Source organism: Rhinolophus sinicus, chromosome 14 (genome assembly GCF_057876585.1).
Source record: "Rhinolophus sinicus isolate RSI-liver-muscle chromosome 14, RSI-T2T, whole genome shotgun sequence".
Classification (NCBI taxonomy): Eukaryota; Metazoa; Chordata; class Mammalia; order Chiroptera; family Rhinolophidae; genus Rhinolophus; species Rhinolophus sinicus.
In genome coordinates, this window is record NC_142514.1 from 6,459,021 (window position 1) to 6,486,376 (window position 27,356).

A 27,356-nucleotide genomic window follows, 5' to 3' on the forward strand; every position below is an offset into this window, starting at 1 on the left:
GCTTCACATCACCACTGACTTTGAGTCTGTTCCAAGAAGCCTTTCCTGAATATCATCTCTGCATAAGCAGGGTGCTGGGCTCTTGGGGAGGCGAGTCGCGATCTGTTGGAGAACACAAATGTATATCCATGACCAGCTACCTTCTAAAGCGATGTGGCTCTAACCACAGGGTTACGACATGAAGTAAAAAACTGGGGAAGGGAACGAGGAACTCACTCAGGATTGGGAATATTATCAGTCAGCAGAGACCAGTATGACCGTGGAGCCATCTCAAATGTGGCCATGTCCCTTGCCAGAGGGAAAGCGTGAGCTCTCTGGAGGGCCTCCCAGAGGGAGCTGAACCTTCCACCCAGAGAGGACACAAGCCACTTTTGCTCCCAAATCATAGGCCAGAACTAGTCACATGGCCCCACCCAAATTCACCAGGGTGGGGAAGCGCAATTCTATTGCGTGTCTGGAAGAGAGAGCGGAAATATCAGAGATCAACTCCAGGGGCCACCAGAGCACCAATGGAGAGTTCTCAAGGACATCCTTAGGAGGGTCACCCCTTTGACGGAGTATTTTAAATACAATAAAAATACACAGAAGGTGCAAAGGTAGAAATGTCTACGGCTCATTCTGCGACTAGCAAGACTGTGGTAAATGTGTGGCTCTGAGAGTAAACGAGGTGCAGCCGGAGAGGGGCTTGAGCTGTCACTTAGGGTAACGGGGAGCATCCATCCCTCTTCTCTGCTGTACCCGTGAGCTCCCTCAGTTCTTCAGACAGCAAGAAGCTGTCACAAGTTTTAGACAGTGCAGTCTGGTAGAAAAAGCAGGAACTCTGGGATCAGCTGGAACTTCATTCATAAATGAATTCTGTTTCTGACTCACTCTGTAACTAGGGGGGCATTATTTAACCACTTTGTGCCTATTTCTGCATCGTAAGTCGGGAATGGGACCGTCTTCCCAACCTTGCTTGAGGACTATGAACAACATGAGTGAGGAGCCCATTTGATGTCTGCCACACGGGCAATCAACAAGTATTTGTTGATAAATTAATCTTATGCAAGAGCCATGTGTTAGAAAAAACGAGGGCAGAGACTAGAGCTAAGGAGACTCAGGAGGCATCCCTATGACAATGTCCCTACATCCTCTTCCCAAATGCAACCGACAGCTACAGGAAATCCCTACAATCTCAGAACCTGTAGAGGCCTAATTTCATCCCAATATTCAGCAGAAGAGTCGTATTATACAGTGAGACTATTAAGTATAAAACAAAAAGCAAACAAAGAAAAACACCTGGCACTTTTTTTTAACAAAAAAGAAAACTTTTAACCAACCAGAGTTGGTAAGTGGGTATTTGTCCTTTTGACTGGCTTATGTCACTTTGCATGATGACCTCAAGGTTCATTCACGCTATAGCAGTGTCATAATTCCCTTCCTTTCTGAGACTGAATAACAGTCCACTGTGTGTATATACTGCATTTTATTTATGCTTTTCATCCATCGGTGGCACTTGGATTGGCTGCCTTTTGGTTATTGTGAATAATGCTGCTATGGACACACGGGTGTAGAAATATGTTTGAGTCTGCTAGCAATTCTTTTGGGTCTATACCTAGCGTAGAAGTTGGATTGCTGTGTCACATAGTAGTTCTATTTTCAATTCTCTGAGGAACTGCCAATGTTGTTCCCCACAGTGGCTGCACCATTTTACCTTGTCACCAACAGTGCACAAGGGTTCCCATTTCTCCACATCCTCACCAACACTTGTTATTCTCTGGTTGTTGACAGTAGCCGTCCAGCGGGTGGGACCAAACAAATTTTATACCAAGCAATTTTATCTTTTTATATCACATAAGATACAATAGACAGGGGGTCGGCCTGGTGGCTCAGGCGGTTAGAGCTCTATGCTCCTAACTCCGAAGGCTGCCGGTTCGATTCCCACATGGGCGAGTGGGCTCTCAACCACAAGGTTGCCAGTTCAATTAAAAAAAAAAAAAAAAAAAAGATACAATAGACAGAATAATGAACCCCCTGTACCCAGGACTCAACCACTAGTTACCAACATAGGATCAATCTCGTTTGACTTACACATGCCCATTCCTACTACCAGTTTCAATTATTTTGAAACAAATCCTATACATCACATAACTTCACCCTCAATACGTCAACATACAACTCTAAGATAATGACTCTCTAAAACTAACCATAATGGCCATATCACCTAAAAAATTCAGTATCATCATCAAACATCCAATCAGAAGCCATACTTCTCTGATGGTTTTGGTAGATCAAATACTGTAACTCAATACGTCTCTCTGTGTGTGCGACTCCACCCTGAATGCTACTGCTATGAAAGAAAAACTTTAAACGATGAATCACGCTTCAAGAACAATGCTTAGTGGTTTCCACAACTTTCCCTTTTTTCACGTTACGAATGTCTATCACGCAGGTTTTCTTGTAATTGTTCTTTATCAAGTCGAAAGAGTTCCCACCTATTCCTAACTTGCTGAGAGTTTTTATCATGAATGGGCGTTGGATTCTGTCAAATGCTATTTCTGCATTAATCGATACGATTATGTGATTTTTCTTTAAATTGCTGATATGGTTTATGGTGGATTATTGATTTTTGAATGTTGTAGAAGCCTTGTGCACGTGGAATAAATCCCATTTGGTCACGGTGTATAATTCCTTTTGTACACTGTAGGACTTGACTTGCTAATATTTTACTGAGGATTCTTTATTTAATGGCTTTAGTGAGATTATCATTTAAGGTTTTCTGGTCAATATATTTCAATTGTTTTGAACTGAAAATGCAACTGCCTTGAATAGATCCAGTTCTGTATATTCAACATCAAATGCCACATGTGTTTACTGAGCACTGACTACTAGCCAGGCATTGCAGTTACTCGATTTTGTTTACGAGTAAGACTGATTTTCTAAAAGATTTAGCTACACGATTAGGCAAGAGACAATCACAATGCTATTTTTGAGAAATCAGGGTGTTATGATCTCAAATGTGCTTTTAAAAATTAGGATTAGGGCCGGCCCGGTGACTCAAGTGGTTGGAGCGCTGGGCTCCTAACGACGAGGTCAATGATTCGATTCCCACACGGGCCAGTGAGCTGCGCCCTCTGCAGCTAAGATTGTGAACAATGGCTCTCCCTGGAGCTGGGCTGCCATGAGCAACCAGAGGTTGGTGTGAGCTGCCGCGGGCTGCTGTGTGCTGACATGGGCTACTGTGTGCTGACATGAGCCGCTGGTGGCCAGGGTGGGTGGCTGGTAGCCATTGTGAGCAGCCGGCAGCTGCCGTGAGCTGCCGTGACCAGCGACTGACTGCCTTGGGCGGGGGAGTGAGGGGAGACTCATAACACCAGCATGGGCCAGGGAGCTGTGTCCTACAACTAGACGGAGAAACAACGGCTTCAACCGGCGTGGTGAGTGGGGGGCCAGAAGAAGGGGGGGGGAAATTAGGATTAAAAAAACACAAGTGAAATGAATGTTTCTGATCTTAAATTTGGCTTAAGTATATAATATCCCCAAAACTGAAAGACTAATAACCAGAGGTCTGTTACTGAAATTGAGCAAGACCTTGTAAAGCAAAGTCCATACATAACCTTTACATGGACTCTTCTGAGAACCTAATGAGAGCCATGCATCTGCTTCCAAGGAAAAAAAATGCAAAAACATATAAAATACTTGGCAGGAAGTTTAAGGGGCTTCAGGCACCTGCTGAAACCAGTCCAGGTATAAGAACCACTATTTCAAATGGTGAAATCTGTCAGCTGATGCTCAGAAATCTGGTGTCTTCATCTAGCACCTCAATGTAAAACTAGGTTTCTTTTACACTTGTGGTGCTCAAATTTTACTTGAATTTCATGGTATTTGGCAGCAATATCTTAACAGTTCACTGAGACTTTCCCACGCTAACAGCCCCCTCCCTGCTAACAGCCCACCCCACTTGGGGAAACAGACCAGGGAGGAAACACAAATAAGGGTGCAACATTGTTACTGCATCTTTAGAGGTTGTAAAGCTTAGTGACCCAGAAATCTTCAAAGTAACAAAGAAGTTAATTTGAAGCCGAGATGATAAGCGCATGCTTTGAATAATGGGGAGATGTGCAAGTGATAAAAGACAGAAACATGAAGCTTTCACAGAAGATAATAATAACATAGCAACTCCCAATAAGTTTGCTTCCCATCTGGTTCCCCTAATTAATTTTATAGATGGGCATCTTCGTTACACTGTTCAGGAGGTTACATAATTAAACATTCTTACTTCACTGTTATGAAAGGTGATGAAAAGGAAACTACATACAAGGTGTGATCAAACAATACGATGAATATTTAAATTTAAAAAATTATTACAGTAAAAGACACATGGCCATTAATCCCCCTTAAAATGTTCCTCCTCACTTCGAACACACTTATCCATCGTTCTTGCCACTTTCTGAAGCAGTTCTGGAAGTCCTCTTCCGTGAGTGTCTTTAGTTGCGCTGTCATGGCTGCCTCGATGTCCTGAATCAATTCAAAATGTTTACCTTTCATGGTCATTTTGAAGAGCCAGGAAGTCGCACGATGCCAGATCCGGTGAATAAGGTGGATGAGGATACACCGTCACTTTTTTGACAGAAACTACAGTACCAGAAGCGATGTGTGACACGGAGACTTTCTGTTGTGATCACAAAATACGGTGACTGCTGCTGCCAAGTGCCATCCAACGGAAAGGCAGGGATCAATATGGGAAGTGGTGCGTGGAACCTTAGTAACAGTGTGTGACAAGTTTGAACTTGTTCAGTGCAGTCAGTCAGGTATGAGCTACGGTTGAGAGAAGGTGTGTTTAAAGTGCGCTGTATATCATTGTCCATCACGACAATGCTCCGTTGTCACACATCGCTTCTGGTACAGCAAGTTCTGTCAAATAAAAACATTACGGTGTGTTCTCACCCACCTTATTCACCGGATCTGGCACCGTGTGACTTCTGGCTCTTCCCCAAAGTCAAAATGATTCAGAACATGGAGACAGCTATGACAGCGCAACTAAAGACACTCACGGAAACGGACTTCCAGAACTGCTTCAGAAAGTGGCAAGAACAATGGGATAAGTGTGTTTGAAGTGAGGAGGATTAATGGCAATGTGTCTTTTACTATAATAAATTTTTTTAAATTTAAACACTCACTGTATTTTTTTATCACACCTCGTAGATGGGTGGGTAGATAGATGGACGGACAAGTTTAAAGACTCCCTTCTTTAAACAAGTTCCAGGTATAGTCTACAGAGGGGTCTGTGAACACCTACTCCTGAACAGAGTCTGTCGACAGCACAGTATCATAACTGATCCTAAGCCATCCAGGATGGTTAGAGGATTTTATTCATTATTATCAGGGAAAATGCGAAAATTTTAAAGAAGTCTCCAACCAATGTTTTCTTAAATGTTTACGTTTAACGAGGCTACCCTTCAGTGACCCATGACCTCATTTTTCTACCACTCAGATTTTCACAAAATGTTATAAAGCAACTAAACATCATAATCACAAACTTCCCTAGTCAGCAAATGAAACCTTTCCACTAGCGTGACGTGCAGAAGTCAATTACTTTTCTAATCAAATTCTGTTTTACTCAATATTAAGATTTATATCATAAAATTAACCAGCCAGGCACCAACCCAAAACATCACCAGCGAGTCTAGCTGGACCGTCTGTGTTCCTTATTTGTCTCCTGAGCTGCATGAACAACCCTCCCGTATCCACTGAGGGCCTCGCTTTAATGTCACAGATGTCAGTGACAGTCACTCTCGCATGGGCGCCTCATGTTCAGCTACCAGATTCCCGATGGCAAAAGCTCTTGCAAGACTGACTCGTCCAGAAGTTCCAGAAGGTGACAGGCAAGCCGCACAGCGAAGACAGTCCTTAAACTCGGGAAGGAAATAGGGGCCTCCCTGGGGAGGTGTCCAGGTGAAGTGCTACAGGGGTCACAGGATTTCTCTCAGGTCCCAGTAATGAATACTCTGCAGGCAGCCTTGCTCCCAGGCCAGGGACACACAATCTAGCTCCGGGGCCTGGGGCCCTGCCCTTAGCTACAGTATCCCCGGGAACAGAGGACGCACTGGCCTGACTCCCACAGTGCCCCAGAGGTGGCACATGAAGATGGTGTTTGCAGGCCAACGTCCCCAGGGAACTTGGGGATCTTGTTGGACGGACGTGGATGGGCACTGGGGTTAGGCCCTGAGTTATTCGCAAGCTCTGTCCCCTCTGTGGGTGGCTGTTCACAAATGACTACTGAGGAGTCGTATTTCAGAACTCAGTTTTATGACGAGCGAAAAGGGGGAAGGGGGGAGAGGGGAGAGGAAGGGATGAATTGGAAAATGTGTCTTCCTCATTCAAATATTTATTTCTGCAGTAAGGAGAGGTGGGAAACGGGAGAAAGTTCCCTTATTAAAATTAGCATCCAGACAGGAGAGACCAAACCACAGAGGGCAAAGAACACACCTCAATTCGTCAACCATGCAGTACTTTTTAACGGGGTGCACGGCAGAATATTCTAGACATCTTCCCTCAACGGAGTCTGAGTTGGTCAGACTGACCTGGGGCGGGGCAGGTTGGAACAGAACATTCTCTAGGCGATTCTGATGCACTTGCCAACAGTGAACAAACAATGTCGCGGAAGGCTCCTGAATAGAGGCATTTGGAGAGTTGTTCTGTAAGAGAAACTGGGAGATTTTTCACTCTTGCGCTCTTAGATGCTTTCTTGCCTTCTGTGCAGTCCCCCAAGCCCCTCCAGCACCCCAGCTCCACCTTGCAGCGCTATTTCAGTAGGGGCCTGTCTTTGGTTTCACTCTTCTAGCATCCTGACTCACGCACAACTGGTACAGCTACGGCCGCTGGCTCCTTGCTTTTGTCTTAGCACAAGAGCCCCCCCACCCCAAGCAAAATTATCTCCTGTATGACTATTAATTCTCTGAAATGTAACATCGAGAATTTCTCACAGGCAAAGCAATGCAAAATTGCAAACTTTATCTTCAATGGCATGCCATCGCCTCCTGTACGTGCTGCTACCGGGTTCCTGGAACTAACCTGGCAGGTGAGTTTCCAATGTGTACAAATGCCTCCCCCCATCAGTATACGCCTCCAGATTTTCCCAACCTCTTCACCTGCACTAAATCAAAACCTACCTGCCCCCACTTGCCGTTTCCTCACAATCCCGCTAAGACTGGCCAGCTAGTCTGAGAAACTAACTTGAGTTGGGTGCTCGTGAATTATGACTTAAGGTACCCACACTTGCATTTTGCAAAGAACTTCAAGGGTTTAATATAAAAGTAGAAACCAAGACAAGAAATGCAAGCGCCGTGCAAGCTGTTGGAGGAAAGTATTTTTGGAACAGAGCCCTTTAACGCCTCCCAGTTCGTATCTTATATGCATGGAAATTATTCAGAGCACATGTATTTTTATGCAGTTTTCTACAGAATTCAATAATAGCATGACAGGAACAAACCCAGTGGCAAACCACTATTAGGACATTTCAAGCTGTTGATCTATACACGTCCATTTATCAAGTAACTTAAGATGCAGGTCAATCAGAAATCTAGTTATGCAAAAAAGTACATGTCATGCTTTCCTTAAATTTCCTATTTTGCAATGTTATCAGACAATACAGACTGGGTCTGCCCTTTTCTTTTTTCTTTATCATTATCACATTTGTCTTGAATTAAAATAGGACAGGGCGCTGTCCTGAATTGTAACATAATAGTCCAGTGGTAATTTCCAAGTTCTGTGTTTTTTTATCTCCTGACCTTCATATACAATGGAAAACTTTATCATATATAGTTCAGGAAAGGCCACACAGTTTTCAAGACCTGCTGACATTCCCTATCAATGCAAGGTTGTTAACAGCTGTTCCCCAAAGTACTGTCATGAGTTGACCAGAATTGCCTAATAAATCCATGATAGCGAGTCAGAAAAATCAAGATTCTATTCTTGCTCCCTTATTTTTTTGTTCCTTTATTACATCCTTACAATATTAATGATAGCAAGATAAATGCTTTTACATGGAGCTCTTAAATTATTGATAAAATAAATTAACATTTTTATAACAAACACAGAAAATGAAACAGCTCAATCTTACTTTGCCACTGACTCTCTCAAGAAACACGTTTTTATTAGAAAGAGCAGAATCCAAATGATGATGAGGGAGCTAAGGTCCAAGACTGGAAAGACAAGAAGGAAGAAGAAAACATTTCCCCTAAGTTATTCTGCGTGTTTTGAACCCCAGGACACTGGGAAAACTTACAGATAACCCACACTATGGCTGATCTTTAAGGAATCTGCAGACCATGTAATACGTGGTTCTAAATTGGAAGAAGATGGATGGTTTCAATTACATTTCCATGAGTTTGACATTGATCATGGATAAAATTCAAGATTGGTTTCTGTGCCTTAGAGAAGGCCAAGAAATCACAAAGATCTGGTACCATGACTCACAAGAACCAGGTAGCTAAACATTTTCTAGTAAGAGGGTTATTAGCAAAGTCATGCGAAAGCTGGAAGAATAACGTCAGCAACAATTCATAAAGTGCCCAGCACCTCGATTAAAGCTTGACTTAGCACAGCTCGTGTGCAACTCTAGAAATAGTGCACTCAACTGCAGTGAGCCATTGACAAGGCCAAGCATCATTTCCTTGTGACTGAGAACAAGATGGTGAAATGGAAACTGGATGAAAATAAAGACGGGTGGACTTAAATAGGTTTAATGACCACCCCCAAAGGTCACTGAATAATAAACCCAGAAATAATGAATCCAGGAAACCTGGCACAGTCTCTTGTAACCTTTCAAAGGCTCCTTCTTGGCTGGCTCTCTTCAACCTTTCCATCAAATTTGAGGATGACGTGAAGCTAGAATGAATGGATGGAATGTGGGGTCAGGATTCAAAATTACTTGATAGAATGGAGTGGCGAGTCACGCACAGCAAGATGGAGTGTACCGCAGATGAATGCACTAGAACAAAGCATCAAGTTAGATGGAAGACGAGACCCATGGTTCAACACCATCGCGGCAGGAGGGCTTGGGGGTCCAGGTTGAATAATGTCAGTGTGAGGGGGCGGCCGGGAAGCTCAAACAAGGGGTGGCTAGCCCCACGCCACTCCAACTCTGCTCCTCTGTGTGGAACTCTATTAAACCCTCTGCCCATCTGAAAGGTGGTATCTACACCGTGAAGCACCCAAGGAAAAAGAAACCTGTCAGGCTGGCAAATTTTGGAAATAAACAGAGCCGAAAGACCCAGAATAGCCAACTCAGTATTGAAGGACAAAAACAGAGCTTTATATAAAGCTATAGTAATCAAGACCGTGAGGTATTGGTGAACGAATAGACAACTAGATCAATGGAACAGAACAGAGAGCCCAGAAACAGACCCACAAATACAGTCAACTGATCTTTGATGACGGTGCAAAGGCAACACAATGGAATCTCTTCAACAAATGGGGCTGGAACAACTGGACACCCACAGGCAAAACAATGAATCTAGACACAGACCTTACATCCTTCACCAAAATCAACTCAAAATAAATCATACACCTAAATGTAAAATGCAAAACTATAAAACTCCTAGAAGATAACATAGGAGAAAATCTAGATGACCTTGGGAACGGTGATGAATTTTTAGACACAACACCAAAGACACAATCCATGAACCAAATAATTGATAAGTTGGACCATATTAAAATTAAAAACTTCTGCTCTACAAAAGATAATGTCAAGAAAATGAGAAGACAAGCCACAAACTGGGAGGAAATATTTTCAAAAGATGGATCTGATAAAAGACCGGCATCCAAAGAACTCAACAATAAGAAAACCAACACAATGTAAAAAAAAATCATACGCCTCATCAAAAAAGATATACAAATAGAAGGAAAGTAAGCATATGAAAAGATGTTCAACATCCTATGTCATTAGGGAATCACAAATTAAAATAATGCCACTACACACCTATTAAAATGGTCAAGATCCAAAACACTGACAACACCGAATGCTGATAAGAACGTGACTAACAGGAATTCCCATTCATTGCAGTGGAAATGCAAACTGGGACAGCCATTTTGGAAGACAGTTTGGCAGTTTCTTCCAAAACTATTACCATACGATCCAGCAATCACGCTCCCTGGCATTTTACCCATAAGGGGAAAACTTATGTCCACACAAAACCCTGCACATGGACGTTTATAGCAGCTTTATTCATAAGTGTCAAAACTTGGGAGAAACCAAGATGTCCCTGCATAGGTGATGGAGAAATAAACTATGGTACCTCCAGACAATGGAATGCTTTTTAGGGCTAATAAAATGCAATGAGCTATCAAGTCATGAAATGACATGAAGGAATCTTAAATGCATGTTACTAAGTGAAAGAAGCCAATCTGAAAAGGTTACATACTGTGATTCCAACTATATGACATTTTCTTGAAAAAGCAAAACTATGGAGACAGTAAAAGGATCAGGGATGCCAGGAGTTCAAGGGGAGAAAGGGATGAATAGACGGAGCACAGAGGATTTGGGGGGCAGTGAAACTTATTTTTTGTTTTTTTAAGGAGGGCACAGCTCACAGTGGCCCATGCAGGGATCGAACCGGCAACCTTGGTGTTATTCACACCACGCTCTAACCAACTGAGCTAATGGGCCACCCTGAAACTATTTTATATGCTACTATAATGGCAGGTACATGTCATTACACATTTGTCCAGACCCATAGAATGTCCAACACCAAGAGTGAACCCTAATGTACACTATGGACTTTGGCTGCTAATGACACGTCCATGTAGGTTCCTCCACTGCGATAAACACACTCCTGTGGTGAGATGCCAATAGTGGGGGGCCAGGGTATATGGAGACTCTCCTTTCCACTCACTTTCACTATGAACCTAAAACTGCTCTACAAAATGAAGTTTACTGATTTTGTAAAAAGCTCTGTTCATTTTATGTAATGTGAATTTCACCTCACTTTAAAAAGGGGGCCGTTATATGGAATCGAGTTCATAAAATAGCAAACATGTACTGTTTACTACAGTGCTCTGAACACTTACAAAATCTGTTTAATCCTAACAAGCCCATGAGAGAGTACTACGGTCCCCCTCTAAAGAGGAAGAAACTGAGGCACACAGAGATTCAATAACCTGTTCAAAGGCACACAGCAAGTGAACAGCAGAACTGGGATTTGAACCCCAATCGTTTAGCTCGAGTCCATGTTCTTAACCATTCCACCACACACCCAGAGTGCCCGCTTTCACTGCCTGGAGACCCAGAGGTAGACCGAGGACCAAGGACATCGTGACAGCAGAGGCTGCCCTCAGTTAAGAATTTGCAGGGTTAGATGCGGTCCAGCAGAGGGAGAGAAATGACACATCCAGAGCTGCCCATGACCGGGTCTACAGCTCGCGTCCGCTCCAAAATGGGCGAGCACAGTGTGCGAATTTCTGAACCATTAGGTAAAAAAGTGCTACAAGATTAAAAAGAATTAAACTTTGTTAATACCCTTTCTCCAGAACTTTTAAAACTCTCCAATTTTATAATCTTTCCTGACTGAACAGCACATGAAAGGTTCGCAATGAGTCCTCTAAATGTATGCTTTCTGAATATTATTACAGAAAGAATCAGGGTTAAAAACATTCTAGTCTCTACTATATTTGTAGTTTTCATACGCTGAGCTATAAAAATATCATACTGACAATAACAACTTCAATTGTTTCCTCTTTGGTAAATGGGCTTATTGAGCTAAATGGTGTATAGAATCCCTTTCATTTCTAGAATTCTAGCACTATCATTCAGAAGCTGATTTCTTTAAAGATAGATTAGCAGACTTTTATAGTTTAGGGGCTTAAAAGTATTTAATGTTCTAATGCAGCGATACACAAGTCACCAAGAGATTATTTAAGTGGGAAGACAAATTGCCAGATTTTAAAAGCAAAGGAAGAACTTTATCTTAAAAGGGGAGAAAGGATTAGATGACCGCCCCTGGGGAAGCCGGGCTGGTGGAATGTAGTCTTGCCAAGAACTAGATCACACGTAATCAAGAGGAACAACAAACAAACAAGCCAAGGATCAATCCCCACCCGCACACACAGCACAGCCACAAGCCCAGGAAGAACTTATTCCAGATTCTGAGAAAACACCCAATAACTTTTCAGGAAAATAAAGCAAACAGTAGTACAGGGCTCTTTTATCATAGTAGTTATTAAAAAGCGGCCATTTAAAAGTCTCCAGGGGTGGCCGGATGGCTCAGTTGGTTAGAGAACAGGCTCTGAACAACAGGGTTGCTGGCTCGATCCCCACATGGGCCAGTGAGCTGTGCCCTCCACAACTAGATTGAAGACAACGAGCTGCTGCTGAGCGCCCAGTGGGGCAGCCGGATGGCTCAGCTGGTTAGAGTGCGAGGTCTCAACAACAAGGTTGCCGGTTCAATTCCCACATGGATTGATGGGCTGCCCTCCCTGCAACTAAAGATTGAAAATGGCAACTGGACTTGGAGCTGAGCTGCACCCTCCACAACTAGATTGAAGGACAACGACTGGGAGCTGATGGGCCCTGGAGAAACACACTGTACCCCAATATTCCCCTAATAAAAAATTTTAAAAAAGGATTGGAAAAAAAAAGTCTCCAAAGGGTCATCTTGTGAGAGAAAACAAAGATGGTAACCTTTTTTTAAGGTTCTGAACTTTAAAAACAAAACAAAAAGTTTGATTTTTTTTCTAGCTCTCATTCTACAGAAAATACTAATAAAGGAAGTGTATACTACCAAAAAATAAACCCGAATAAACCTGTTTTTAACGTCTACTGATACTATGCCACCTATTCTTGCCTTCTTTCTCGTTAAGAATATGTCCTTTAATAAAATAAAAAAGAACACCTGGGGCGGCCAGATGGCTCAGTAGGTTAGAGCACAAGCTCTCGACAACAAGGTTGCTGGTTCAATTCCCACATGGGATGGTGGGCTGTGCCCCCTGCAATTAAAAGATTGAAAATGGCGACTGGACTTGGAGTTGATGGGCCCTGGAGAAACACACTGTTCCCAAATATTCCCCAATAAAATTAAAAAAAAAAAGAACACCAAAAGTAATCACCCACAAACACACATGATGGGTACTGCCCGCCCACTGCAAGGGTCCCTCACTCAGCTTATAGGCAAACCCAGGTCTGGAATGAGAGCTGTAACCCCACTCCTGTCTTCTATACTCAAGAAAGCAAGTGTCAATGTAAATAAGAGATGTGATTATAGGAAGAAGCTGAATTAACTCTAATTTCTTCTTTTAAATAAGTCATCTGCAAGCTTTGTTTTGCTACTTCAACTATTATTTAGAAGCAAATTACCGGTGCTATATGCCCCAGTTATAGTATTTTGATATCAAACACTGCCGGACAGCAACAGTTATCAGAACGTGGTCTGCGGACTCCTGGGGGTCCCCAAGACCCTTTCAGGGGCTCCACAAAGCTCTCACTTTCCAGCTAGGTATTTGTGCGAGGACAAATTTTCTTTACCTACCTCAACCAAGCAACAGATAGCAATGGGTTGAATGCACAATCCCCATCTTCTCTTAAACCCATATTAAAGAGATTAGCTGAAATGTGAAACAATGCCAGTCTTCTTACGAAATTGTTTTGGAAAATATAGTTATTTTTAATTAAAAATACATTGTTACCATCTATTGGGTTTGTTATTGCTATTGTAAATAAATTAATAATTAAATATTTTAGTAGGGTCTCAGTTTAATTTCTAATAGAATACTCTGCTTTCCCCTTGGAGCGCATAAATCTTTCGCCTTTGACTAACAGAGTAAATATTGATAGATAAAACCCACATAAACACAAGCTCTTTAAGGTCCTCAATAATTTTTGAGAGCACAGGGGTCCTGATTCCATAGTCTGGGAACCCTCCAGGCCTAGATAAACAGATCCTATCACTTCCCGCTATGATTACACGCGCCACATCCGGGACAAATGCTTGTTCGTGAATGACGTTAGGAAAGTGATAAAACACCCTGTGTAAAACGAACTCATTTTGTTTAAAACTGTGACGATGTAGATACATTTTTTACAAGGGAAAAGATCTAGATACATACACACACATGTTTAAGACGAATGATCTCACAGAGGCAATATTTTAGGTCATCTTAACTTATTCTTTTTTGCACTAAATTGTATTTTTCTTCATCTACATACAGTAAGGAGGCGGGGGCGACAGCTGGAGCAGCATTTCCCAAAGTGTGTTCTATGGAACACTGGTGCCACAAAATGCTCTGGGAAGAGTCCACAGTCAAGTTCGTTGGGTAAATGCTGATTATAGCCCTCACTCACAATTCTCCAACACACCTGAGTACACTAAAGGTTCTGTGAAGTCCTACAGTAATGAAACCTGTTTAGAAGCATTTCGCAAACTTAGGTGTAAGTGACCAAGAGACCCCTTTACCCAAATAATTCCTACCATGTAACACACTTAGGGAAACACTGCCTTACAGACCAACTGATATCCTACACTGTAACAATGTGAAGCGGGCCTGCAAAAGTCACGACCTTTGGAAGTCACTCGGTCACCATTACTTAGAATGGATGACTTCTAGTAAACGATACATACCAATCCAATCAGAACTATTTGGGGGTTGTGTAAAATACGTTTCTTACGTTTGCTTTCGTTAAATACCGCTATACAAAGGAGTACATTTGATATATTAGGTTGGTGCAAAAGTAATGGCGGTTTTTGCAATTATTTTTAACCTTTTAAACTGCCATTACTTTTACACCAACCTAATAAATTTAGGAACTTGAAAAATGCAAGAAACAGTTTTAAACAGCAATTCTAAAGTAAAATTTTCTTTGATGAAAAACATTCAGCACATATGACCATGTTTCATTCCTATTCTGCAAGTATTCTCTGAAAGGATGTCCCCCGCAGAGGGCCAAGTTTGCAGCAGGCCCCCTGCAGCCACCCTGCCTCCCCTCCACCTGGGCACCAGGGGGCTTGCTGGCCCATGTCAAGGTCCTTCTGCTTCCTTTCTTTTCAAGGTCACATTCCCTCCTCCTCTCGCAGGCTGGGTCACTCAGAAATCAAGTCACTGGGCGCCTCTCTCCTTTCCAACCTCTCTTACTGCCTCTTCATGCGAGGTGCGGGCCAAGGAGTGCCTGGTCATGGCTGATGCCCCCAACTCTCTGAAAGCCTCTTCTGAAAGGCCCACTTACCACAAAATCTTAACAGGCACTTCACTGTCCGTTTATATCATTATTAATACCATGATGGTGTGTGTGCTGCTTTACGGCAAATTTGCCCGATTTTCATTTGTTATGCGTTAAACAGCTTTCTGACAATCACTTTGGGAGCTTAAACTATTTATAACAATGTTGCCAGGGGAAATACAATTTGAGTTCCAAGTTGAATTCCAAATCGATCGATATGAATTACTTTTTCAGGTCCCCCGGGAATCAGAAATGAGTCCCAGGAAACAAAACATCAAGACAGAGCTAGGATACGGCAGCTGACAGTCACGAGAAGACAACAGGAGCTGAGGTGGTCAAGAAGTCCCAGCCAGGGGTGAGTTTGCTTCACCCAGGCAATCGAATCTGGGAAGGGACAAATAAAATGTGCCTGAGCATTTCAGAAGAAAAGATCTCAATCGGACCAGAACTAGACACGGACTAACTTTTGTTAGCCACCACTGGGGATTTCTCAGGTGTCAGGGTTCCATCACTGCCCACTGTACAGCTTGCCTCAGTTTACCTGTCTCTACTTGGGTTTCCAAAAGATGAGAAGCTACAGTCAGGGCTGCTCTTTTCGAAGACAAGGCTTTTGCCCCAAATCCCTATCTGCTCTCTTACAACATTCAGCTGAGTTTCTAGATAAAACAGAAACTTCAGGAAGCCCTCTTAGTCTTCTCCCTTCAGGCCTAACCAACCAAAGCCTGGCCTAAATGGCCCATATTTGCTTTCTCACCAACCCTGGCTTCACTCTGTCCATCAGCACTGAAAACTTAGTAAGAAAAAAATTCAGAGAAGACCAACTTTCATTATGCATTACTTTCTTAAAGTAGTGGTAAAAATCTTAAACCTTTCAAGAATAGTCAAAGAGTAATGCTAGGGGGGAAAATGGGGTTAAACTTTATCAACTGAATAAGCAAAATGTATTCCTCACTGCCATTTATGACCTAAAACATTTCATCAAATATGAATGCTGCAGTTATTAATACAAGTGACCATTAGGGGGAAAAGCGGAGGCTTTGTTACGAAATTATCCCACTAGTGCTTGTTCCTCCAGTTAGTAAAGGTTTAAAAACGTCAGATTTCATATAGAAAACGATTTCAGTTATTTTTCTATTCTAGGCTTTGAATGTTTAGAAGATGCTTATTAGTTGCTTCTTTTAATTAAGCAATAAAAGGCTCTATACACCTGGGAATGGACTTTTTAAACTGTTGCCAAATGAAAATGCTTTCTTCAGGAATCATGGGCCAATACTAATGGGTATTCACAAACAAGTCAGAGGCAAGCTCAGAAACAGTGCCAATTCAGGGCTTTATAATCCAGGCTGAGGGTGATCAGGGTACCCCACCATTAACACAGCACCAGTAACTTAGGTGCTCAAATACTGAGCATGGCTGCTGACTACCTTTTAGCCCTCCCCCCCCCCCCCCCCCCGCCCCACCACCATTCCTTCAACAATTGCAGCCCAGAGTGGGGCCTTGGGAGAAAATGAAATTCAAGTCAGTGCATTTTACTACTGACTAGCTCCTCTGATAAACACTTGAAATGTATGGGGGGGAAAAATAGGGATTAGCCAAGAATTTTAATTATTTCTGTTATTCTTGTTACGAATTCCATAAGTAATGGGAAACTGGCATGCATTAGTCAAGGCATTTTAAAGGTAAACAGAATCTGCTTGATGTGAAGGCTTTAATCCCCCCAGTCAAAAGCAAACCTGTTCCACAATTGGCTACTGTAATATTGGAACTTAGTGTAGTCTGTCCTTTGCTAGGTGCTGGGGGACAGAGAAGAGTGCAGCCTCCACGCTGAGGCCACCAGAGAATAAGTCTCCTTTCTGATGAGGGACAGGGGGCCTGGGGGGGGGGTGGGGTGGCGGCGGGGATGCCTCCAGGAGGGCAGCTGTGCATCAGCTGGCTCATCTAAAAGGGTACCCAGAGGGCCAAGGGCTCCAGCTAAAGTCTCAGAGCCAGGCCCACATTCTGACTAATTATAAACTAGTCTGCTGCACAGTCTATCAATACTCAGGCCCCACGCTTCTTAATGCTGTTGTCATCTTGAAATTCTTAATTTTTGAACAAAGGGACCCTGCACTGTGATTCTGCACTTCACCCCATGAGCTACCACCGTATTTCCCCGAAAATAAGACCTAGCCAGACAATCAGCTCTAATGCGTCTTTTGGAGCAAAAATTAATATAAGACCCGGTATTATATTATATTACATTACATAACATTACATTATATTAATTATATTACACCTGGTCTTATAGTAAACTGAGACCGGGTCTTATATTAATTTTTGCTCCAAAAGATGCATTAGAGCTGACTGTCCGGCTAGGTCTTATTTTCGGGGAAACGGTATACAGGTGGGCCTGGCAAAATTCATCAACTGCACGTGAAATATGCAAAATTAAAGGTGACAGGATTCTGCATTTCAGCTAGAATAAATTACGTTCTTGAAAAGCCACTTAAGAGACAATCTCACACCAATCATTCTCTAGTTTCACATAATTTGAGTTATGGTACTCAATTTTATTTTTCTCAGTGGTCCTTAAAATGAAAGTGCTGTATTATATAAGAAAAAAAAATTAAGTATTAGGAAGAGCTCAGAATAAATATGTCTTTGTTAGACTGTAGGTAGGTATTCAACAAAGATGACATTCATTTTTAATGAGTTTTAAAATTCACTTGAATTTCAATTGAATCTAAAGACATGTTTCTAAGTGTCTTATTCCATGATTAAAGATTGGGTAAATAGCAAAGAGTAAATTAAAGAATAAAAAGCAAAGGACCGGACAAAATAATATATTTACACAAAGCACATTTTTCAGCCAATTAGCATAACAAGAATTTAATGAAGAAATGTCATTTTCTAAACGAGTTGTAGCTTAAGAATTCTAATGATTTTTCCAGTCCTTTTCATAAAGGTAAACCTTGCACCTGAATCTGGCTGTTTACACTGCTTGTGACTAGGCTGGAATCCCCAAGTCACTGGGCCGGCAGCACTGGACCAGCTCATTCCTCAGATCAGTCAGAAATCAGGGCCTGGGGATGGACGGGTGCTGGACCGCAAACCCTCTCAGCCTTCCCTAAAGTGACAGGTGGTAAAAACAAGGAGCTGCATGACTGGCTGCTGGGAAAGACTGGAAGGACTGATAAGATTTAGTCCTAAGGAAAAGCCCACTAAAGTCTCAAACAATGTTTTGAAGAAAAGGGTTGCTTTGCGTGCTACTAGCAAGTGCCTAGGCTGATAGATCAACTGCCGGGAGACGTGTGAAGATACAGATAAGTCTGTTTTACAGGGAAGCTGCTTAAGCGTAGAGGACAGACCTTTCAAAGTTCCTTTCAACTCTTAAGTCTAAGGTCCTGGGTATAAATATGATGGAAGACAATGGCGAAGGAACGGCTTGGCTGAATGAAATGTCAGTTTATTCCCAGGGCAGGAAACAAATCAGCAACTTAGAACTCTAACAAGAAAACGCTTTGACAACTGTGAAATACCTGTCTGATTAGAAAGATGTTGCTGGAGTGATTATGAGATCAAGAGTGAACCTCAGATGGTGCAGCCACTTGGGGAAAGAGTTTAGCAGTTCCTCAAAAAGTTAAACATCGAGTTATCATAAGACCTAGCAATTTCACTCCTAGGTATGTCCCCAAGAGCACTGAAAATATATGTCTACACAAGAACTTGTCCATGAATGTTCCCAGCAGCATTAGTCACCGTAGTCACAAAGTGGAAAACAACCCAAATGTCCCTCAACTGATGAATGGAAAAACAAATGTGGTCTAGCCACACAATGGGATAGTCTTAGTCTGCGTGGGCAGCTATAGTAAAACAGCACAGACTGGGTGGCTTACATACAACAGAAGTTTATTTCTCACATTCTGGATGCTGGGAAGTCCAGGATCAAGGTGCCAGCAGATTCAGTGTCGGGTGAGAACCCACTTCCTGGCTCTTGGACAGCCATCCTCTCACTGTGTCCTCACTTGGTGGAGGGGACAAGCGAGTTCTCAGAGGTCTCTTCCATAAAGGGCACTAATCCCATTCAGGAGGGCTCCACCCCTGTGACCCACTCACCCCCCAAAAGCCCTACTTCCAAATTTTGGAGGGACACAAACCCATAGCAAATATTTCTCAGCCATAAAAAAGAATAAAATTCGGACAGAGGCTACAACATGGGTGAACTCTGAAAACATTATTCTAAGTGAAAGAAACTAGTCACAAAGGCCCAGATATTGTATGACCCCATTGCTGTGAAATGTCCAGAATAGGCAAATCTATAAAGACAGAAAGTAGATGCGTGGTTGCCAGGGGTCGGAGGAAGTGGGACTAGGGAGTGAACCTAACGGGTATGGGATTTCTTTTTGGGGCGATGAAAATGTTCTGGAGTTTGCGAGTGATGATGGTTATACAACTTTGTGAATATACTAAAATCACTGAACTGCGTACTTTTAAAAGGGCAAATTGTATGGTGTGTGAATTATATTTCAATAAAGCTGTTTATAAAAATTTAAAAAATACATGTAGGAAAAGAAAATCTTCTTTTGTCCTAAACAAGTTTAAGATTTTACAGATCAAGGTAGACTTAAGTTCTTTTCACAAGAGAATCCGCCTGGTCCAAAACAAACGACTGAAAGATATCATATTCATGTCTGACTAAAGGTTAAAATAACAAAACAAAACATGATTCTTCCTTTACTATGTTACCTACCACTTAGTTCTTATTGGGGTTTTGGAAGGGAAGGAAATTAACTCTCAGATGTGTTTTTTGGATTTTAAGATGTTCTAAATTAATTTACTTTGAAATAACTGAATCTTCACCTAGGACTTTAAAAAAAAAAAAGCCTTAGCACCAGATCTAGCGAAAACTTTTAATTTAATAATACCAACCTACCGCTAAATGAACAAAAATATGCCTAAACAGGGGAAAGAGGGCCTATCAAATCGGGGACGAATGAATGCCAGACTCCAATTCATAGGTAGTGGTGTCTCTTTGGAAAAGATGGGTATCCTGTGTCAGCCGGACCTCAGGGCAAGGAACTGTCACAGTCTGAAGGTTCCCATCTCTGGCCTTTGCACAGTCTCTTCTTGTGTCAAAATATGCCTTTTGAGGGTTGCTTTTGGAACAACGTAAGACCACGACCCTGCACAAACTATTCCCATGATTCCTAAACCCTATCACCGAAGCTCTGTATTTTATAACAAATCAGTATCTTAAATCTCATTTATAAAAGACACAGCTCTTTAAGTACCTCTGCTCTTACCAAATCAAGACCATAGACAAAGCAATGTCTATTCTAAAGAGCATAATGATCTAAAAACCTCAGTTAACCAGAATATGTGAGCAACAAACTCTGGTGATTTTCAGGATAATCAGATCTCCTAGTTCGTTTCCATTCTCAAAAATGAAAACCATATCCCAAAAATTACTTTCCTGTCTTAGGAAGCACTAATAAAAAATAATTCAATCCATTCTTTTTCACGTCTTAAAATTTTAACATCCCTCGTTCCTCATTTTGAACATGAAAAGTGGTTTAATAAACTTAACCAAGTCCCAGAAGCCGTATCATGGGAATTACAGCATTTTCTAATTTCAATGCAAAAATAATTTTATTATATTTCATTAAAATTTCATATATTGGTCATATTCTTCATATCTTAAACTAAAATATTCATTTTTTGCTCAAAAATCAAATAGTACTGACACAGATAACGTACGGTATGAACTCCTAAAACCTCCTTTTGACAAAGAATTCCTATGAAGCTGCTTGGTTTTATGCTTTTGCTCCTAAAAGTAGTTTGTAGCCAAAATGTGGACTCAATTCAACTGAAGAGTCCAGTTAACCAGTTACAACTCTTAAATCGGGATACATTCAGAATTATTAATATTTTATTATTTCTTTGGCAGTTATAGGTCTCCTATGTGAAATAAATGATATTTACTGTAGCAATAAAAAGGTAAGATAAGTACAATATTGAAGTCTATACTCAAATGACTTTTTCCTTAAAGTTCTTTCTGAAAAACAAGGTATCGAATTAAGAAGCCATTTTGTAAAAAAGCTGGGAACTACAGCACTTAAAAATGGACTCAAAAGTGGTAGCCACAAAGCTACAGCCTTCAAAAGCTGCTACAGATTTCTGATCAAATATCCCCAACACTGCAATCAACAGAAGGATCCTTGAAGAATTACCTAGGAATGAATTCTTACATCCATGTTGCAGAATTTAAGTTGTTTTATACTCTGTATCTGTCATGGTTTTTTTCAGTATATAACATTTATCTGTCAGGTGAAAACAGGATACATATGTCAACAAAACAAACCAAAACACCCTTCCATCTTGGGGCATATGTTCTAGCGAGACAGACAACAAACAAAATAAGTAAATAACAAAGGGTGTTAGAATTCTTCGGAAAAAAAGAAAAAGTGACGTGGGAAGGAAGGATTCGGGGTTCAGAGAGAGATGAAATTTCAAATAGGCTGGGGAGAGGCCTCAATGAGAAGTTTGCAAACAAACAAGAACTAACAGTGAATACTATTTGGCTTTGACATGTATTATATGATTGCATTGTTCAAGTATATTCGTACAGCTTTCAATTTTCTCTATTTCAATTTTGTGTTTCCTGATCACTATCTGACTGGAGAGAAGGAAGGCAGCCAAGTAAACCTTGTATTTTGGTTTACTTGATGTTTTTTTGAGAACTACAGCTACAATTAAAGTGAAATTTAGGGTTTCCATAAAACAACTAATTAATAGTCAAAATGCAATTTAGATGACAGAACCTAACATTCTCTCCACCAATTTATATATGACCTTTATCCCATTAATATTTATTAAAGGTAGCTAGAGTATGAACAGCAGTTGATAATGTCATGTCAGACTGCAATGTCAGCAGTAAAAAATTCATATATTAGTTGAAATTATCATCTTTTAAAATAAGCCCACAGAATGTGTCTCCACAAATTACATATTTACATATAACATTCATTTGTAAGATTTCAAAATGAAATTGTTTTATTAGCATTTCATGTAATATTCACAGACATCCCCTAATTTGCAAGCTAAAAAAAAAAAATGCAACAGAATAACTGATGTTTAAATGTGTTTTTATTTTGAAGACTAAGAATTCTTAAAGACTATAAACACACCAAGAAAAACTTAAGAGAAAGCTAGCAAATTACAAGGCACTCAAGACTTCCTTCACATAAGATTTCAGTTAGTGTACTATAAGGTAGATACTTGATATTGAAATTTACACTGTTTAAGTATCCCAGTAGTGCTAATAGGCTAATTAGCCTATTTGCTAACTCAATAATGACTAGCAAAAGTAGATGAGTGGCCAAAAAAATACAAAAATGCAGATTTTAACAAGCAATGTTATTACTGACTAAACTAAATACACTTGAACTCTTCTCAAATTCCCCAACCCAAGCACTTGTTTTTAAAATGTGTTTTTCCCAAGGGAAGCAAAACGTTGACTTTTTTTTTTTTTGATGCATTAGACTTGCAGACCTCCATCCCACATCTGTAACAAACATCTCAAACTTAGCTTGATGCAACTTTTTCTTTTAGAATTTTTCTAAGTTTATTTGAACCAAACTGATAATGACTGGGAAGCAAGATCTCAAATGCCTTTTCAGCTTGATGTAACTTTTGAAAATCAAATTGAGAGCAATCCGAGATTTGGTGACGAAGATCTGAATTTGACAGTCAACAGAATGTTAGAAATGAAAGAATCCTTCCAAGTTTATCATCCTGCATGTAAGCAAGGGAACATGGAACAAAAGATGCATTTGCCTCTTCTGCCCTTTAATTTGCTAACACCCTACTTCTCTCCATATGTCATGCCAAGGAAGAGAAAATGAGAATTTGTTTTAAAAGCTTGCTAAATCGAAATATTTCATCTATACTTGCATCAACCCTCCCCTCCAAAAAATAATTTTTAATTAAAAAAACCCCAGAAGAATAGATCCAAGTACGCTATAGACTACACCTGGATTACTTTGCTCCAAGGCCAAGGAAAATGGTTACGATTCCAAGATCCATTCGGAAGCATATATCTGCAATGCGTAAGCTTTTCGTTGGCAAGATCAGTCAATATCAGAAAGCATGTAACGTTTAAAAGGTTAAGTGGATGAAGGTTGAAACAAAATAGTAGCATGTAACGTTTAAAAGGTTAAGTGGATGAAGGTTGAAACAAAATAGTCAATTCACTAAGAAATGTTTTTTGCCAAGTAACCATAAAATAATTTCGGCCTTCAAAAATCAAAGAAGGCTTTCTTGTTTCTGGTGAAGCCACCGAAACCCTTGCACGACCTAAAGTACCGTCAGGAAAACCGCACCAAGGCGTCGGGGGTAGAGGAGACGAAGATTTTCTAATACAGGGTGAGACCGCGGTCTTAAACATCATCACAACCTCACCTTTGGGTGAAAAGGTGGGAGGGGAGCAAGAAGTTTCAGCGTTTGCTTAAAGGACCCTGGGAGGACGCGGAAAGGGGCGAAGATGCGGTGTCCGCGGTGCAGCGCAGAGACTCGGGATCTTGGAAAAGGATGCGGAGGAGTGGGTTCTTATGTAAGCACACACCAAAAACTGTGCGTGCACCCTCAGCCCGATGCACATCCGAGCACACGTACACGCAGGCTTCTCCCTCGGGGGTGCAGCCCCAGCCTGCAAGCGCTGCCGACCAAGGTGGACCGACCCTTCGGCCCGTCTGCAAGTCCCCCAAAAGCGCGCTGCCACCACCCGGGGCTGCAATGGGGACGTCCAGGGCCCTGGTGACCCCCCGGGACCCAGGCCGGCTTCCCTGGCCGCCTGCAGCGCGCGCCCACGGCCTCCTGCGCCCCGACCCCGCGCCGCGCGCCCGGCCCCGAACCCCGCGTCCCGACCCGGCTCCCGGCGTTCGGCCCCGCGTCCCGACCAGGCTTCCCCGCGCCCCGACCCGGGCCCGACGCTTACCTCGCGCGGCCCAGACCCCGCCGCCGCACAGCAGCCCGGCCAGCAGCAGCCAGGCGGCCGGGGCCAGCGCGGGCGCAGGGCGGCGCAGCATCGCTCGGGCTCCCGGCGCCGCGGCCGGCCCGAGGCGGGAGCGGCAGGGAGGCGCGCGGGGCGCCGAGCAGGGCTCTAGCGGCCCGGGGCCGGCTGCTTCTCGCCGCGGCGAGTACCAGGGTCCGCGGAGGAGCCGCCGCCGTGACGCTGGGCCGCGCACTGGGGCCGCGGGCGCCCTCCCCTCCGCGGAGGCAGCGCTTCGCTGGAGGCGGCCGCAGCAACTAAGATGGCGGCGGCGCTCTCTCTCGGGTCCGGTCAGGGTACCCGGCCGGGGGCGGGGTGGCGGCGAGAGGGGAGGGGAGGAGAGGGGAGGGGAGGGACGGAGAGCGCGCGCGCGGCGGGCCCGGGGAGCGCGCGGGGCGGGGGAGGGGCGCGCGCCTCGGAACCCTCCCGTGGAGCCGGAGCGCGCGCCCACAGGGACGCGCCCGAGTGTGGTTCCCGAGAGACTGGGAGGGGCCGGGGAACTGCACCCCCCCGCCCCCGCGACAGCCGAGAGCACCAGCTCCTCACCCCCACGCGCGCCCCCGGGCACCGGAGCCGAGCGAGGGGTACCCCCGGACCCGTGCCTCCCTTTCTGCCCTGCCCACCTCCCACCCCGAAGGAGTGCAGACCCTGCTGGAAGGTGCAGCCTAGGGCCCCTGAGCGCCAACACCCTGTGCCACTTCGGGCAGGTCACGTCGCCTCCCAGAACCTCGGTGTCCTCCTCTGGCAAGTGGAGGTGATGGGAGGGAGCTCGCGATGTCGTGAAAGGTGTTCCAGGCGAGGTCAGCGAACCACGCTCAGTAAACAGGGAAGGGATGCGCAGAGCGTGCTGCAGGGGTTCTAGCCCTCCGGTGGGGGATGGGCGGCAGGGAGGCGGAGGGGCGTTTACCTGTCCCGGGAAGTTCGTCCTGAATTTACAACTCAAGATTCCTTCATTTGCTGAAGAAATCCGTTGTGTGGCTTTTTAAAGGTGGCTTGTGGACGCGCCCTTTCTAGAAGATCTTAGTGTGATGCTAACGGTCCCTTAGAAATGCCGAGGTCCAAATGGATTAAAAATAATCCCTCCGGTGGATTCTTACAGGGGTCCCAGGTCCTCCCCTTTCCCTCCTGTCCTGGGATACCCACCTTCCTCCACTCCTGGGACCACCCCACGCTAGAGGAAAGGACAGTCATGGAGGGCTCTTGTGTGCCAGGCACTGTGCCCTGTGAGAGGACATTATTGGCTCCATTTTGCAGATGAGAAAACTAAGACAGGCAAAGTGACTTTCCCAGTTGACATAACTACTGTAAAAAGGAAAATCAATTGGCCCAACAGAATAGGGCCGTGGCATTAGGGAGACACTAACAGCAAAAGTTAAATGACAATAAAATGTTAATTATTCCAGACTGTGCAGGAAGAGCTCTCAAAGGTGATTTATTGCCCAAGGACTGCCATGGCCACGTTTGCAAAGAGGGTCTTTCTGGCCGGTGGGCTTGTGGAGACCGGCTTGGGGTGGGGTGGAGGAGGGTGGGCAGCCCTGGAGGCTGGGAGGAGAGTGAGTCACTTGGTTTGTGGTGAGCAGAAGACTTGCGTAGGAGACAGTGGATAGTGGGTGAGGCGCCCAAAAGGGTAGCTTGAAGCCAGATTGTGAGGTGCCTTAAATGACAGGATGAGGGATTTGGACTCAATCCTACAGGCCACAGGAAAGCCTTGAACATCACTGAGCAGAGGTGTGATGTCACCTGAGGAGAGTTTCGAAGCAATCCGGAATAGAATATGCTCTTCCTCATCCTTCGTCCCTCGAAGGCATCCTCCATCAAAGCCTAAAGAATCCATCTCTGCCACCCCTTCCTGTATATCCAGGGGGACTAGATTCCCCTTGAGTGGACCCCTCCCAAGGCACCTGCTTGGCCTGTGCCGCCTCTGGGCCACGCCCCTCTACTCTTTCCAGCCAGCACTGCAGTCATCCTCTCCAGGCATTGCTGTTGTTTCTGTCCCTCCCTGACTCCCAGTGACTGGAGCCCTGCTGCCACCTCATCAGGTCCAGACACTTCTGCTGGGCTTCCCACCCCTCAGCTCCAGGCCCCACCCAGCTCTCCTCAGGACCAGCTATCTCACCACTAAATGACTTCAGTCCATTCCGTCCCAGGGCCAGCATCACAATACTCACCCTCCTCCACGTCTGCCCTGAGTTTCAGGTCCTTACAGTGTACTTCTGGGCTGCCTCCTCCAGGAAGGCCTCCTGACTATCAGGCCCTCCCTCCCCTCCCCTCACCTGCACTTAACCAGCTGAGGCTTGATAATCTGCTATTTGTGTCCTTTTCTCCTCCCCACTATTCTAGTGGGAAGGATCCAGATGGTACAATCAGACAGCCCTGAATGGGAATTCTTACTCCTACTGCTATGAATGACCTTGGGCAACTTACAGAACATTCTGAGTCTCTTTCCTCACCTATGAAATGGGATCATGATACCCATTGCCTAGAGTTGTGAGAATTAAATGAGATGATGCAATTAAAATGCCTCACAGAGCCTAATATACACAGTCGGTCTAGACATATGGCAGTTTCTTTTTCCCTCAGGAGCCTTCCGAGCCCCAACTATACTGCTGATCACACAGTAGATACTCGATACAAATCCAGTGATGAACTAAATGAATCATTGTGTTTGTTGGTTTTATTATTATTATTATGGAGATCCCACCTCAGAGGGTGAAAGATGTCCCCTTGTAGGTTTCCAGGGATCTTTGAGATTTACAAAACAGAATCAGAAAAGTATAATCTCAGAACTGTTATTTTGAGTCAATAGGCTGATGCCAAGAGGGAGAATGTAATGTATTCCGTTTTATTAGAAACGCAAACAAAAGCTCTTTGGGGTCCGGAATCCTGATCCCTTTATCTCCTCACCCTTACTGTCCCTTAAAGAAACAAAGAGAGAGATCAAAAAAGCCCAGTGGCAGGTGGGCAGACAGACAGCCAGTAAGCTCAGTGCACCTGCACACGCTGAGATTCTGCCCACAGGAGAGTTAGTCCAGCTGCAAGGCTCAGCTTGAATGTCTTAGAAGCCACGGAAGCCGGTGAACTCCATTTCTAGTCGCCCTGACAATAGCCTCAGCCATCCTGGCACTTCTCAGAGGTCTCCAC

At 43.6% G+C, this 27,356-nt stretch overlaps 1 protein-coding gene across 1 annotated transcript in view; it reads right to left on the reverse strand.

Moving 5' to 3' along the window:
* The window catches only part of CLSTN1 (calsyntenin 1), a 60,664-nt gene extending 35,468 nt beyond the window's left edge, over positions 1-25,196 (reverse strand). The window contains exon 1 of the mRNA XM_074334086.2: positions 24,162-25,196. Coding sequence (XP_074190187.1) covers positions 24,162-24,252 — 91 coding nt within the window. The 5' untranslated portion in view covers positions 24,253-25,196. The remainder of the gene's footprint in view (positions 1-24,161) is intronic.
* Between the last annotated feature and the right edge of the window lie 2,160 nt (positions 25,197-27,356).